The sequence below is a fragment of the Nomascus leucogenys genome, chromosome 22a, assembly GCF_006542625.1.
Source record: "Nomascus leucogenys isolate Asia chromosome 22a, Asia_NLE_v1, whole genome shotgun sequence".
In the NCBI taxonomy this organism is placed as follows: domain Eukaryota; kingdom Metazoa; phylum Chordata; class Mammalia; order Primates; family Hylobatidae; genus Nomascus; species Nomascus leucogenys.
This window is the reverse complement of record NC_044402.1, coordinates 67,873,556-67,890,405: the sequence shown is the minus strand read 5'-3', so window position 1 is coordinate 67,890,405 and position 16,850 is coordinate 67,873,556. Positions and strand designations below refer to the sequence as shown.

At 41.8% G+C, this 16,850-nt stretch overlaps 1 protein-coding gene across 4 annotated transcripts in view; it reads right to left on the bottom strand.

Annotated features, from left to right (window-relative positions):
* Positions 1 to 16,850, bottom strand: part of ADGRF5 (adhesion G protein-coupled receptor F5) — a 102,214-nt gene that overhangs the window by 27,173 nt on the left and 58,191 nt on the right. For all 4 annotated transcript variants that reach the window (XM_003254202.2, XM_030803299.1, XM_003254201.2 and 1 more), the window contains exons 4-9: positions 8,621 to 8,791; positions 4,379 to 4,555; positions 3,844 to 3,950; positions 2,353 to 2,411; positions 1,760 to 1,902; positions 119 to 340 (exon numbers count right to left, since the gene is read on the bottom strand). In XM_003254202.2, coding sequence (XP_003254250.1) covers positions 119 to 340; positions 1,760 to 1,902; positions 2,353 to 2,411; positions 3,844 to 3,950; positions 4,379 to 4,555; positions 8,621 to 8,791 — 879 coding nt within the window. The remainder of the gene's footprint in view (positions 1 to 118; positions 341 to 1,759; positions 1,903 to 2,352; positions 2,412 to 3,843; positions 3,951 to 4,378; positions 4,556 to 8,620; positions 8,792 to 16,850) is intronic.

Below are 16,850 nucleotides of genomic sequence, written 5' to 3'. Positions count from 1 at the left end.
GACTTATTTTGGAAGAGAAAAACACTATCTACATAGCTATGTAAAACACTATTACATATTTGCTTCTTTACAAGCTCTTCATTCCATTCCTCACACAAGTTATTGAATGGAGACCTACCTGCATCACCTGGGGTGATGTTGTGGATGGTGAGCTTGGACACCGAAGTCATGTTGTTGAACACGGCGGTGTAAATTGAGAATCTGCTGCTGTTCTGGATTTCCAACTGCTGTTCTTCATAGCGCCAAGACACGTTGGAGGACAAAACTTCCTTTTCACACACCAGACTGACTGTGTCCCCTTCTAAGATGATTTCTGGTGTGACAGAGAAATTGCTTTCATCTGGAAACCCAAAGAAAAGGTAATAAGATCCCAAAGCAAACAAATGTCATTGATGCTACTCACCAGACACAACCACCACTAGACTCTTGGAGGTCTTGACAGCATCTGTGGTCTGATGCTGAGGCAATGTGTCTCCTCACTCCATCCCCATGCAGCTGTTGTCTGAGCCCTGAGGAGGTGCGTCCTGCCACATGCCAGGGACAGAGTTTCCCGATTGGAGTCTTTGCCCTATGGCTCCTTAATGGCAGTAATGGAGATTTTAAAGCTATTTTCAATATTCAAAAAGTGTGGTAGAAAATTGCACATTTTCTTATAAAAAAAACAAGCTAACTTAAATATCAAGTTTCTGTGCTACAGACTGGAATAATATCAACTGCTTCTTATCAGTAACTGATATCTCATGCTTACTGAAAGCTCTGACCTAAGTCTTGAAGGATTTAGAAATGTAAAAACAAATTAATTAATTATAATAAAGTCTGCTTGAGAAGTAAGAATTTCCTAATACTCATGGACCTCTTTGAGAGTGGGAGCTTTATAGACAGTAAGTTTGGATTTGAATCCTGGTTCTGTCCCACCCATAACGTGTGGCCCTGAGGAACTTGCTTAGCCTGGCTGAGCCTTAGTTCCACTGTCTGGAAAATAGGACCAGTGAGAGAGAGTTACACTGGGAGGTGACTTGGAGAAACTGTAGCTCTTATTATTGTTTTGGCAGTAAAAATCCATGGGATCACTGCCTTATCATTTCACAAATAAAAATAAAAACACAGCCAGGCATGGTGGCTCATGCCCGTAATCCCAACACTTTGGGAGGCTAAGGTGGGAGGATTGCTTGGGGCGAGGCGTATGAGACGAGCCTGGGCAACATAGTGAGGTCCCATCTCTACAAAAAATAATAAAAAGAAAATGTTAGCCGAGTATGGAGGTGTGCACTTGTGGCCCCAACTACCCTAGAGGCTGAGCAGGAGGATCGCTTGAGCAAGGAAAGTAGAGGCTGTAAGGAGGCATGATTATACTATTGCACTCCAGCCGGGATGACAGAGGGCTACACTCTGAGGCCTACTGCTCTAAAACAATGGCCCTCTATTTCTTATTGGTGCATTTTGTGAATATTTAAACCTCCACTGCGATATTAGTTTTACTTTTTTTACTTAGTTTTGGATCTGCTAGTTTAGAGAATACACAAACCCAGATGGCTCTGTGACCCCCTTGTAAATCCCTGTGCCCCTTTTCCACACACCCCAGGTACAGTGGAATTAGTCAGATTGGGAGGCACTGGCATAAGAGGAGGAGGTGGTACAGAACCCCATGTGCCAGGAACTGGAGTGTCTAGCTTCCCAGAGGACATTGTAGCATAAGCTAATTTCCTAGGTTTACGCATAACCATAAATAACATGACCATATCTAAACAATTTCACTTACTGCTGGCAACTGCTTGAAAGGAGTTGTAGTCCATTTTGTAGGTCTGATTGAGGCTCTGTACAACTTGTTCGTTGGCTTTATGTATTAACTCAAGTGATGGTGGTGTAGTCTTGACTTCATATGTCACAACCACACTTCCAGACCTGGACAGAGACCACTCAGTTCAGTAAAACAATAACTGACCTGGAAGAGTCTAGATATTTATGGCTTATTTGCTTAGGAAACAAAATAGCACAAACTGCCTGTCACAGCATGCAAATCTATGGATCTGACTGGCCAGCAGGATCTTCCAGTAGAAAGACGTCATTGCGTGGCATTATTTCATTTTTATATTTCTGAACATTTGGACTACAAACTTATCCCTTATCTTTGCTTGAAAAATTTTTTGCACATATATAGAATGAACACAAGTCTTTTTCTCTCTTTCTTTTAAACAGGTACATCTGTAATGGGTGAGATACTTTTTTCACCTCTACCAAACTGCTCCTGCTGAGGATTCCACATGAATAATGCCTCTCTAGGGGGTTTACCTCCTTCACTACCATATGGATCCCAGCCATAAAGTAGAAATGACCAAATTATAGTATTCTTACTTGAACCCTGTCACAGTCACGCCCTTGAAGCCTGGTAAAATTCCGTAACCCTTCCGGAACTGAAACATAAAGCAAGATGAGTGTCATATATCAAAGTCAAGAAATAGGTATATCAAAATATCTGAAGCAGAGTAAAAACCACATATTCCTAATCACACTAGGTAAAATTATCTTCTGTCTATTTTGTTAACTGTGGGCATTAGATTTCTGAAGAAGTAATTCCTATGTATGTCAGCCTGGGTCCTCTGAGAAGTAGACACTAGATGAAATGTGCAAAAAATTTACTCAGGGAAATGCCTGGGAAAGAAAACGTGGAGGGAGCAGGGAAGACAGAGAGAGCCATCAGACTCCCAAATGAAAGAGAGGGAAGGAAGGTTGGATAAAAGCATCCTAGCCTGAGCCTGGAAAGGCTCAATAAAGCCTTCCAAGGAGTCCCAGTGTCTGCCAGACACAGAGGTGTTGTGCCCCTTCATTGGTAGGGAGCAGCGGTGATGGTCGTGGATTTCAGAAGTAGCAGCTGTAGCCCTTGCTCCATTACATGACCTGTAGTTGGAGGTTTGTGAGGGGCCCCCTCATGGCTGCCATACTGCAGGATTGGTTGGTGTGCCAGGTACCTAGGTGGTTGCTATGTAACTCTCTCTTTCAAAGCATATAATTTAGTGTAGTGTGTGTGTGAGGAGGGTTCTCCTGCTGTGCAGACATATTACATGCCAGAAATGTAAATCAAACATCCAAGAGCTCTTCCGAAGCGGCAATTCATCAAGGCACTCACGGGAGATGACAATATTTGGGTTACATGCTGCGATGAGCAGGAGGGTGCTGACAGCCTAAGGCAGGGCTCGGCTGCCAGGAGAAGGGAAGTCATTATCTCAGCCCACCTGCAATAATCTGTGCCACATCCATTGGGAAGCTCTGTTCCAAATAAGTTAACTCAAGCAAAGTGTTTACGTTTAGATGAATCAATTCAATGTGAAGCACTTAAGACAGTGGCTGACAAACAGTTAACACTGGTGGAATAGTCTCTATTTTTATGTGAATCAATTTATACCTGTCTTAGATATGAATGCCTAGCAACCTCTGGTGTAGAGTGGTTTAAAACCGTCTATGCTCAGCCATGGGTTGGTCTGCCCAAAAGTTGTTAGGGGTTTCATTCATGTGGTATGTGAAGAATAGAAATGCACCAACTTGTGCTTGTAGGCTATAGGTTCTTGGGGCTTTGAATAAGTTTTAGTGAATTGATGCCACCAAATCTTATCTGAACCAGTTCCACCCTGAAAAATATTTATACTTATTGTTCAAGGTGATGTCACACTGTCCCCTAAACATGATTTGATTTGAGCACATATTAATTCACCATCTCAGATGTAAAAGAATAATAAATCCACATCCGTAAATTCTGACAGATCCAAGCCACTGTTCACTGTGAATGCAATAGACTCAGTACAGTCCAAACAGTTTGTTGGTTAAGAGGCTCTTGGGGCCAAAACCTACCGCTGTTTCCAAGTCAGTCTTGTAGGACCTATAGAGGGCAGAGGAAGTGTTCATGAGGTCTTCTTGAAAGCCTACATTTAGTCTGACTCTCATGTTCAGGGTAACATCTGTTGAAAAAAAAGGGCAATATTTAACAATATGTTAGTGTCTGAGTACATACAAACCAGAAACATTTGTAAGCTGTTTCTGTTTGTTTGTTTGAGGTGGAGTCTCCCTCTATCTTCCAGGCTGGAGTGCAATGGTGCGATCTCAACTCACTGCAACCTCTGCTTCCCAGGTTCAAGTGATTCTCCTGCCTCAGTCTCCCGAGTAGCTGAGACTACAGGCATGTGCCACCACACCCAGCTAATTTTTGCATTTTTAGTAGAGGCAGAGTTTCACCATGTTGGCCAGGCTGCTTTCGAACTCCTGACCTCAGGTGATCCACCCACATTGGACCATCAAAGTGCTGGGATTACAGGCATGAGCCACCATGCCCAGCTGTAAACTGATGTTGAATAGCCACTCAATGGGCATTTAATGAGCAGTTACTTACCTTCCTGAAGCAGGCAAAAAGGTCCCTTGGGAGGCAGTTCTTTAAGGCAACTGCAGTGGTGCCCTGGGAGGAAGACGTCATGCTCTTGACAAGTGAGATTGTGAAGACACCTTTCCCGAGGCCACCCATAGCCTGTCTCACAGGAGCACCAGATTTCATTTCCAGCAGGTCTGCAGACTATTCATTAACCAGAACAGCAAGGAGAGAGAAGGTGGAGAAAGTGGTCACCACATTTTTATTTATAGCCTGCAAGTATTCATTCTTGAAGAAAATCCTAATCTGACTTTATATTACCTTTCTGAGAAGTTCAATGGCACTGCATAAAATTGATGCTTGCATGTATGCATCACCATGCTATTAGCCATGACAATCTGAAAGATGACTGCTGTGATGGTTGAGTGATGAATGGCTAAGTCATCTTTTAGATAGTCATGCCTAATAGCTAATAGCCAACAGATGTCTATGATGATAAGTATAGGGTAGCTAGCCTCCAAGATGGCCTTTGCCCATCCCTACCACTAGGTATTCAAACCCTTTTGTACTACCTTCTTATATTGTACTAGGATTGGTCTATGTAATCAATAGAATATGGCAGAGGTGATGGTATGGCACTTCTGAGATTAGGTTATTAAAAACACTATAGTTTTCCTCTTGGTTGCTCTCTCTCTTTCTCTCCCCTCACTCTGGGGGAAGTTGACTGCCATGGCATGAAGACACATCATGGAGAGGTCCACACGGCAAGGAACTGAGGTCTGCAGCCAATAGCTAGTGAGGAACTGGAGCCTGCTAACAACCACATGAGTGAGCTTAGAAATAAATTTTCCAGGCCAGGCGCAGTGGCTCACTCCTATAATCCCAGCACTCGGGAGGCCGAGGCGGTTGGATCACGTGAGCCCAGGAGTTTGAGACCAGCCTGGGCAACATAGCAAAACCCTATCCTACAAACAATACAAAAACATTAGCTGGGCATGGTGGTATGTCCCAGCTACTCAGGAGGCTGAGGTGGGAGGATTGCTTGAGCCTGGGAGGAAGAGGTTGCAGTGAGTTGAGATTGCAACCACTGCACTCCAGCCTGGTAACAAAGTGAGACCCTGTCTCAAAAAGAAAAAGAAAGAAAGAAAGAGAAGAAAGAAAGAGAAGAAAGAAAGAAAGAAAGAACAGAACTTTTTTCATATGCCAGTTGTGCTTTCATATGATGACAGCACTGATTGATAGATTATTTACAAACTTAAGACAGACCCTGAGCCAGAACCACCCAGCTAAGCTGCTCTAAGATTTCTGACCCTCAAAAACTGAGTCTGTCTTCTAATAAGAGAACTAAACTTTTTTTTTCCATTACCATAAAAACCCTACTTAGGACACAAAGACAAAAAGAAAAAAGTGTCCTTTTACATCACACACTCGCAGAGAAAAACAAGAGGCATTGTCTTGATGGAAGCCCCAGTGAGGAAGAATAAGCATTCTCAAATTTAAGTGAGACCCTCTGGCCTGGGGCTGGTTCATCTCTGGGCCTATGTACCACATAAAAAGAAGGGTCAACTTTGGCATGGCAATGAGTGACTTCCATGGCTTTAGTGCATTTTCATCTCCCAGAGTGAGCAAAAAGGACCAATGCTTCCTTTCTACATGTTAAATGCTGCAGGATGTATGTTAGAGCATACCCCTATTTGTAGACTATTGTAGATATAGTTTATAAGGCAAATAAGTTATACATGTATGGAAGTTTATTTTTATATTACTGTTAGTACCAACACTCATCAATACTTCCACCTTCTACATCTTAATTCTTAACAAATATAAATACAATGATTTAAAAGACTCTCAGATAATAAATGTTTGTTATTTTGTGATGCTAGGTTTTAGACTTTGTTGTGCACCAATAGATAACAAATGTAGAGTGCAAGTAAATTTGTGCCTTTTACATATCAAGTCAGGTGTGAACAGCCTACATGAACTCTGCTCTCATTGGAGACAGTAAGAAATGTTCTGAAATCAGAGTGCTTTGAATCAATTTCCAAAGCTGGACCGAAGTCACATCTTTGGGAGCTGTTTGTTCTGCAGATGGGTACCCAGGCAAAGTCCTACAGAGTGACTGTCCAAAGGGAAGTTATCAAATAGTTGTTTCTGAAATAGGAGGGACAACACGTTCGCGTTAATTCCTTGGACACTGATGCAGCCTGTGTCCCAGCATTGGGTGGGAGTGGGGCAGGGGAATTAGAAATAGAAGAAACTGGAGCTACTAACAAAGAAGCTGAGTGCCCGCTAGAGGTAGTTTGAGGATAACCAACAGGATCCCACTTGCTGAAATCTTTCTTACTGACATGAAATTCCAGTGCTAAAGCAATTTTGTTGTTGTCTTCTGTTTTGTAAGGGAGCATTATAGGAGGAGTAGTTGAAGAACTTTTGAGTCCCACATAAAATGCAAACATGCCTTAGGAGAATGGAAAAAGTTACCACCTCCAGACCACCTGACATATCCCAGGTATTGTTCGGTGCTTTACTCACATTGTCCGGTTTTAAATATCCTCAGTTTTATTTGCCATTACTAAAAAAGGATCATAAGGTAGGCTGTTGGAAGAATGAGGCGAGGGAAGGATGGAAAAAGGAAGATGGTGAAAGTTTGGATGCTTAGACATTAGTGCCATGGTCAGTAGGCCTAACCTTCATTGCCCACCCGTCCCATTCACTTCCTCTTTTAGGCCAACTCCTCTTAGCTGTTCCCTGCTGGTCCTGAGGTCCATGAGCCTGAGGCTTTCTCTGCTACATTGAAGTATCCACTTTTGTCAAAACTGTTTCATAGTTCACTATCAGAAAAGATTGACCCCTCTATGTGTGAATGACCAGTCTTTCTGGAAGGATAAATTAAAGTTTCCAAGGTCAATTGCATTTAATTGAGAAGCTTGTTAACCCAAGTTTTTAAGATGGTGAAGCCTCTTGAAGTCACCCCATCTCTAGTAGAAAAAAATCAGAGAGAGTTTGTTAGTAAGTTTATATTGAATATATGTAAGATAAACTCACAACTAAAGCTCAAGTGTCTATAATCACAAGTTGTTCAACACAAAACTATTTTTGATACTTGGTCTGTTTTGTTTACTGGATTCACTTACTAGCACCTACAGAGACACCAAAAGGTTTCTGTTAAAAAATTTGAGAAGCAAAATTGACTAAAATCTATCCAATAATTTATTCTAAAGGCAAAAGATCTGTGCTGGGTAAGAACATAGAAGGGTGTTTCCTATGTATTTTCCAAAGTACCCTAGTTTGGTGAGATGTTCTATGGATAAAGAGTTGGAAACACAGCAGAAGTTCACTGCTCCTGAAGGACTCATAATGCACATTGGCATCCAACTGGAAAACCACTAACTCAAGGAAATTAGTGCTAATGGTAGAAATCAGTGGGAAATGGCATCCAAAAGGAGTGATAAGGGAGCTATGACTTCCAGTAGCATATATTAAGAAGCAAAAATTAAAATGCATGTACTGACATTGGGATGGACTATTTGAAATATGTGAATTCAAGAAGGATTTCAAAAACAAGAATTTTTTTCTTGCCCTCAGTTTAGAATAATAAAACCCAACATCTATTAGTGCTTTCCAGTTTAAAAAGCAATTCCCTTTTATCAGATAACTAGAAGCCTTATCTCACAACTTCTACTGTATACCAAGTCTTGGGTGATGGTCTCTGGAGACACAGGGAAGTTAGCATGACCTTGAAAAAAGAGTTTGCAACCAGAAAGTCCAATCTATGGCCTAAGAGGTTCTACTTAATGTCTTGCTTCTGATGCAGGCATGTACCTGTTTCCTATTTCCTGACCTATAATGCCAAAGAGAAGGGTATCTGGTACTTACTAATATCTTGAACCAGTCCTTGCTATGTCCATTGATATACCAAGGGAGGAGGACATAGGGAAGAGGACCCAGTAGTTTATCTGCCCAAGGGAAGAGGAGCCAGTAGTTTATCATGAAGGACCTGGCCATATCTTGGGACCACTTTATGACAAGCATCATACAAACCACCAAACAAACCTTTGGTCACCATTTAAAATAAGAAACCTCTGGCTGCAGAGTTTACTGATAGAGGCTTCATTCAGGAAGGCTGTGAAGTCACAGAATCACACATCAGTCTCGGTGAGTCATTTCACTTGCCTACTAAGTAAAAGATTGCTCTGATAGTCGGGAGCTCAGACAGTCTTTCTCAAGACATCCAATCATTTATTCTGAAGCAATGGGTCTCTTACCCACCTGTTGTCACATTTATGCTCAAAATGTCGGTAATTTGGTCAGTGTTATTCCCATGAATTGGAAAACTGAGGCTGTTCAAGTAGGCTTTGATAGGATCCAGGAAGGATGCATTTTCAAAATTGATCTCAATATTGACAGTGTATTCTTCGGCCGTAGGACTTTTTGTGGCAACTGCAATGAAAGCACATGAAGGCTGAGAGAACTTACCATGGGAGATGGAGCAAGATCATGATGGATATTTCAGCACTTCCAGGTAATGACAGGTACATGTGAATGGTTGGTCTATCAACCTTTGGGAATTTCTAATGAAACCTTTCAGAGAAAAAGAAGGTTTATTTACTCATGACCTTGGTGTCCAAGGCCAAGCACTGCTGTGTGAAGTATGGACTGTAATGAGGCAAGAGCGGAAGCAGAGAGAATAGCAGGGAGGGTCTGGGAACTGGTCGGGCAAAATATGTCACAGTCAGGACTCGAAAGAGTGAGTCCGTGTTTCATCTGCAGTATGCATGAGTCGATAGATGCATACTCTAAGGGCTGAACCATGCACGGCTTGAAGACATCTGGGAAAAGTCACCCAGTTAATTCTCTTTGCCCTTAGCCTATGGAAAGAGCGTATATTCTTTGCTCTTCCTCTGTATCTCCAGTGTTCAGAACATGATAGTTGCTCAACAGAAGTTTGGCAGATTGGAAAGTAAAATAAGAGATTTTCAGCTCTTCATTGTTTTTCCAAATTGTCTCCAGGTGGTTAACTGGCTGGCATTCAAGATGGATCTGTTCCCCAACACACAGCTACATCAGGCAAGCTAATATATATGCATATGTGTGTGTATGCGTATACATATATATATAATATATAGAGTATATATAATATATACAGTCTATATATAGAATTATATATATAGACTACTATATATACTATATATACACTATATGGTATATATAGACTACTATCTATACTATATATATACTATATGGTATATATAAACTACTATATATACTATATATATACTATATGGTATATATAAACTACTATATATACTATATATATACTATATAGTATATATAGTACAGTATATATATACCATATAGTAATATGGTATATATAGTCTATATAGAGTAGTCTATATACAGTCTATGTATAGAGACTATATAGTCTTTATATAGTATACATACTACATAAAGTATAAAGCCTATAGCCTTTATATAGTATATATACTATATAAGGTCTATATATAGCATGCTATATATAGCATGCTATATATAGTCTATGTTTATATAGAGACTATATATAGTCTACTCTATGTTTATATAGAGACTACATATATATATGTGTGTATGTGTGTTTGTGTGTGTATACAGTCTAGCCTGCCTGATGTAGGTGTGTGTTGAGGAACAGATCCACCTCGACTATAGTAGTCTACACTGACTACTATATATACATATATAGACTATATATAGACTCTATAGTCTAATCTATATATATATAGTCTGTACAAACATTATATATTATATATAAACACTATATATAATATATATGTGTGTGACACAATACATATGGATACACACCATATGTGTATGCGCATATAGCACATCACATCTGGGCCACTAGTTTTAAGCTTCCCAAGAGCAGGAACTGTTTCTTTCATGTTTCTTTCACTTCTCTTAGCCTTACTTACTCCATCTGGCAAAGAGCTCACCATATTATAAATATGCGACCAATCAATTCTTGTTAAACCTGAAACTCTCTGAGTCAAGTCACAAATTCACCTCTCTGTCACTGACCGGATCTTTGACCGAATCTTGGCTAGAATATATAACTGAAGCCATGGGCACAGTTAATACTTAATAAAGAACCTTCAAGGAATAAGAACGTTTTACACAGATAGATGGAGAATATTTTTCTTTTTTGGGGACAGGGCCTCTCCCTGTCTCCCAGGCTGGAGTGTGGTGGCACGATCTTGGCTCACTGTGACCTCCACCTAATGGGCCCAAGTGATCCTCTGGCTTCAGCCTCCCGAGTAGCTGGGACCACAGGCTCATACCATCATGCCCAGCTAATTTCTGTACTTTTTGTACAGATGGGGTTTCGCCATGTTGCCCAGGCTTATTTTGAACTCTTGGACTCAAGCGATCTGCCTGCCTCGGCCTCCCAAAGTGCTGAGATTACAGTCATGAGCTGCTATGCCCAGTCATTGAAAATATTTTATCTTGTCAGTTACATAAGGAAAAAAGTAGGGCGGGCACCGTGGCTCACATCTGTAATCCCAGCACTTTGGGAGGCCGAGGTGGGCGGATCACCTGAGGCCAGGAGTTTGAGACCAGCCTGGCCAACACGGTGAAACCCCGTCTCTACTAAAAGTACAAAAATTAGCCAGGCATGGTGGCGTGTGCCTGTAATCCCAGCTACTCAGGAGGCTGAGGTAGAAGAATTGCCTGAACCCAGGAGGCAGAGGTTGCAGTGAGCTGATATCACGCCACTGCACTCCAGCCTGGGCAACAAGAGCGAGACTCCATCTCAAATAAAAATAAAAAAAAAGAAAAGAAAAGAAAAAAAATAAGGAAAAAATTAGTGAATACTTACTTATAAAAGGATTACTTTAAAATTTACATTCTATCTGAAAAGATGAAGTTTATTATACCATAAAGTTAAAATTCTATGTTAAAAGGGCAAAAAATTTTCCATAATATTGCAAGATTTAAATATTCCAAGGACTCTTGGTATGAAATACTAAAATAGAGTAAGTTTATCCTGGGAAACTCTAATTGTTGAATGTTTATTTCAGAAAGCTGTAACATTTGTTCATTTAGCTTGGAAAACTGTTTGTCTTAGGTCTTTGGATTTACCCATCAACCTTGTTGAGAATTATTTCATCCTGGCATCATTCAGCTTCCGCAATTAACTCAGCCTATAAAAAAGGTCTGTCGCAGATTTTCCTAAAATTAAGAATGAATATTAAGGTATACTTCTTCTTTATAAAAATGTACTTGACGAATAGAATAAAGTGACTTTTATAAGAATGCAGAAACTCAGCCTGTGATGATAGTATGGCATTGCCTAAAATTTCCTGTTGACTTTCTGATTCTCAAATGGTTCTGTGATGAAAACAAGCTTCCTGGAAGAATGGTTAATCTTATTTTATGTGATTCTAACTATGGACACATTATGTTGTCCACCTGGAATATTTACGAGGAGAAAGGCTGCATAATATTTACAAGTTCTGCCTTAGTGCACATTCTTTTTCCTGAAAAGTAATGCAGCAATGTTTATATCCTCCAGAGGGTTCACTACCTCCAGGATCCTCTTTGCCATGCCAATCTACTATCCTCCCATAAATATAAACAGGATTTCCTGGATGGTAGCTGCCTTTTGGATGGGTGAGGTCAGTAACAAATTCATATCATATCCACTTCATTACTGGCTTTGTTGCTTCCCAGGATCTGATCCCGCAAAATATCAGTGCCTACCTGAGGGTCATGTCTGGCCCTGTGCTCTTTTCAGTCACAACTGAAGAACAAGTGTGTGCCTAGAAAGCACACATGGTGATTCACGGATGTTATCACTCCCCATTGAAACCAAGGCAGTTCTGCTCAGATTTTACAAGGAGCCGAGCCAAAGCATCAAGAACAAAGAGGAAAGGCTCTTGTGACCTTAGCAAGTTTCAGTCTATAGCATTCCTGCAGCTGTTAATGTGAGCACCCAGCCTCTGAGGACCTCTTTCCTTTACCTTTTATGTTCCCCAACAGCTTCTAAAAAGAGCTTCAGAATCACCCTCAGCCTGAGCGTCACCTCTGTAGAAACTGATACGGATGGGGAACCTCGAACAGAGAAGGAAATGCCTTCTCCTCGAAAATACTCAATTATTCGAAACAGGCTCAAAAACACCACTGTAATTTAGCAGGCTGTTGCCTTACTCTTTGAAATCATCTACTCCAGTGATCCCCAAACTTAACTGAGGATTATATACACCTAGGGAATACACAAATACACACACACACACAGAGAGAGAGAGAGAGAGAGAGATTTTGGAGCTCAGCCCATGTGAACCAAAGTAAATGGGACCACTTTGTAAACTTTAAAGTACTATTAAAAATATGAGTTATTATTGTTAAATGTGTCTTTAGAACTTGATGTACAATTCCTAAATTCTAAAATAAAATCAAGTTCAAAGGCAAAATGATTAATAATAAATCAAAGAATTATGTAAGCCTTTGTTTAATTTTATTCAACATAATAAATGTCTTAAAAGTTCACATTCAGGGCCAGGCACGGTGGCTCACACTTGTAATCCCAGCACTTTGGGAGGCTGAGGCAGGCGGATCACAAGGTCAGGAGTTCGAGACCTGTCTGGCCAACACAGTGAAACCCCATCTCTACTAAAAATACAAAAATTAGCCGGGCGTGATGGCAGGCACCTGTAATCCCAGCTACTTGGGAGGCTGAAGCAGGAGAATCACGTGAACCCGGGAGGTGGAGGTTGCAGTGAGCCAAGATCGTGCCACTGCACTCCTGGGAGACAGAGCTAGACTCCGTTTCAGAAAAAAAAAAAAAGGTAAAGTTCACATTCAGGAAAAATGCATTGTGACCCATTGTCATTGACACTCATGTATTTTGATATTAAGCCTTGCTCCGCTCATTTGTTTGTTCTTTGATTTAATGATTTACCTGTCATTTTACTATGTATTGAATGTCTGTTTTCTAGGCACTGCACTAGGAGCTGGAGACACAGGGTGAATAAAAGGAGCAAAGCCCTGTCTTTGAGGATCTTTCATCATTATGCTGGAGGCAAAAGATAAGTTTACATTTTAATTTAATAAAGGAAGGCAAGGAAACAGAGTGATGGGGACAACAGGGACGGTTATTTTTTGTTTTTTATTTTTTTGTAGAATGATTACAAAAGACCTTTCTCAAGCAGTAAACTTTGAGAAGAGACTCAGATGAAGTAAGGGGTGAACCAGGAAGCTATCCGGATAATGTCACTCTAGGAAGAGTAAACAGGTGTTAAAGCCCTGAGATAGCAACCCTCTCGGCTTGCTTGAGGAATAGCAAGAAGATGCCCTTGATCCCCCAGTACACACTTGAAATTGGGTCATTTCTTCTCATCTGAAGCCTGGAACAGTATCATGGTCCTATAGGCAAACAGAACATAGAGGCTATGGCTGAGCCTTGTTTCCCTGTAATGCACCGAGGTGACAGGATCAGCACCTCAGGAGCAGCTTAGATGCTCAGGGATCAGCATGACCCACATAGCGGTGGGGTCAGAGGCTCTCTCACCTCACTCCCTCAGAAGGCCCAGAGTTTAGGGTTAGAAATGCCAAACCCACCTGTCCCACTCAACCTGAGGACTTCAGAGCCTGGAAAGTAACATTCCTTGTCCCTCCCCAGACTACCAGGGACCAGGAGACACGAGGACAGTTCCTCAACTTCTGTGTGTGTGTTTTGGATGCACTCCCGTCCTCTTCTGCTCCTCAGGATGTCTGAATACTGATAATTTAATGTGTTTTCTTTGCCCCTGGCATTGTTTGTCTGGATTTTTCTGGCTCGCTGATGCCCTGTGTGGAAGGTAGCCAATTCCAGGTGTCATCAGTGTCACAGACAGAGGCCTATCAGCAGACCCAGGAGGCACAAGACAACCAGGATTTCCCCTCTCCTTTCCCATAAATCACTGCCAGCCACACAGCACTTATCTTACAGGGACATTTCTGGAAAGTTGGCCACAAACTGCAACCAAGATATTTGGGTCTTAATCACAGCTGTTTAAGCTAACAATTCTACTTTTGCCTGGAAACACTAATGGGAACTATGCTTTGTCAGAGCCAGAGCTTAAGTAGATGGGTAAATTAACTTCTTGCCTGCTAACTTCACCCAGGAGAAAAGAGATTGGTTGATGTGGCTTCCTCTTGATTAAAAGGGCCAGTGCAATTTTACCATTGATGGTTTGGCTCTCCTGTTTCTCCCTGTTGGTCTTAGCAAGTAAATATCAAAAGATACCTACTATTTGGCTTGTTTCTTGACATATTCTAGAAGGTGGCAATTTGGCAGCATTGTCTGTCTACTACTGTGTGATTGCTCCGCAGATGCAGTGAAGGGATCTTACTCTCTCTTCAGGTTTCAGAAAGAGTTGTTCACAAAGAAGAAAATCATCAGAACCCAAGGCTATGGGCTACCTGGCAGGTGTAGATGGAGGAGAAAGTGGGCAGGACTGTGTCATCAAACACCACACTGTGAAGTCTAGGGAAGAGAATTCATTCCACTAGCTATCCATATACCCAAATCATCAAAGTTAGCCCCATCTTACCTAGTAAGAGGAAGGCAGATCTACCAGTCTTCCTTACTCTACAAAGCTGCTCCAAGAACCATGAAATGAGACTTCATGAGCCAACCAGGAACACATGTTGAAAACTATAACTCATAGCTATGAGCATGGACTTTGGAGCCAGAGAGAATGGGGGAGGAATGCCTTCTGACTTGGGCAGGTCATTTAACTCTGTGAGCCACACTTTGCTTATCGGTAAATGAAAGGTAGTATTTTCTCTGCAGGATTATTGTTAAAGAGCTGGAATCGTACATGAAAACCTCTAACAAAGTGTCTGGCATATAGTTGCCCGTAAAATAGTAATTCTGATTATCATAAATATAATTATTATATTTTATGCAGATGTGTGCTGATAGGTCAAGAAATGCTAACATTAAGGCCCCGGCGCAGAGGCTCACGCCTGTAATCCTAGCACTTTAGGAGGCCAAGGCGGGCGGATCACGAGGTCAGGAGATGGAGACCATCCTGGCCAACAAAGTGAAACCCTGTTTCTACTAAAAATACAAAAAACTAGCCGGGTGTGGTGGCATGCACCTGTAATCCCAGCTACTCGAGAGGCTGAGGCAGGAGAATCGCTTGAACCTGGGAGGCAGAGGTTGTGGTGAGCCGAGATCGCACCACTGCACTCCAGCCTGGGTGACAGAGCGAGACTGTCCAAAAAAAAAAAAAAAAGAAATGCTAACATTATTCCTATCAGGCTTCACCTTTGTTATAGTTAAACAAACAAACAAAAAAGAAAAACATTAATCAGAAAAACTTTAAAAAAGCAAAACACTCCCAATATTAAATGTCAAGCTTAAAACCAACTCCACACACCAGCCTGAGAGCACCAGATCTTTTATCTCACTCCACCACCACCACTGCCGGCTCAGAGCACTCAGGGCCACATGTCATCACCAGAAAGGCTGCAACCATGAAAACCCAAAAGTCTGTTCCTCAACCTGGGAAGTGCATGGCATTTCCTCGACCCAGATCTAAAAGGGCCAGCACACTCAGGTTGCTAGGCCTGCAGAAAGGGCAGGATTTCCATGCTAGCAGCCAGAGACCCAATCTGGGAGGAACCTTACTCTGACTAAATAGATGTGAAAATGTGAGCCCATCCTTTTGTGCAGGATTTGGACATCCTGAATCCCCCTCTCTTGCTGTTTTGCCTCTCATCAGTTATTCCTTTAAAGCCAAAGAATAATCAATTGGGGCTCTTTAGCACCAGGCTCCAAGACATGCCCCCTTCCCAATTACTGTCAGAAACCTGGAGTGGAGAACTTGGCCAGTTGATATTTGCATTACTTCTAACCAATAAGAAACACCCACTTTCATTCCCCCATGAAGAGTTCCCATAAGACTAAATTTGGAGCTTATCTGCAATCCTCCAGGACAAGCTTTTCCTTCCAACTCTGGTCTCTACCTGTGACCTCCCCAAAGCACCGTCTCCCAGGTTTGTGCACTTCCCGAAGAGTCACAGGGATTATTGCTGTCCTTCATCCCCAAATCACATCTGTCCAAGACCTTTTGCTGTGTTTTTCTAAATGTCTTTGGCGAGCATTTCCTCTGCTTCTTTCCTATCTTACTCCATGGCAGAGTCGCATGTCTAGACTGCCGAGCGTCCTGGCTGGTCTCCCAAGCACTAATTTCTTCGTGTATCTTCGTGTAATTTATTTAGCCATAACCATGGGGATACTTTTCTTTTTTTTTTTGAGACGGAGACTCGCTCTGTCGCCCAATCTGGAGTGCAGTGGCGCAATCTCGGCTCACTGCAAGCTCCGCCTCCCGGGTTCACGCCATTCTCCTGCCTCAGCCGCCCGAGTAGCTGGGATTACAGGCACCCGCCACCACGCCCGGCTAATTTTTTTTGTATTTTTTAGTAGAGACGGGGTTTCACCATGTTAGCCAGGATGGCCTCGATCTCCTGACCTCGT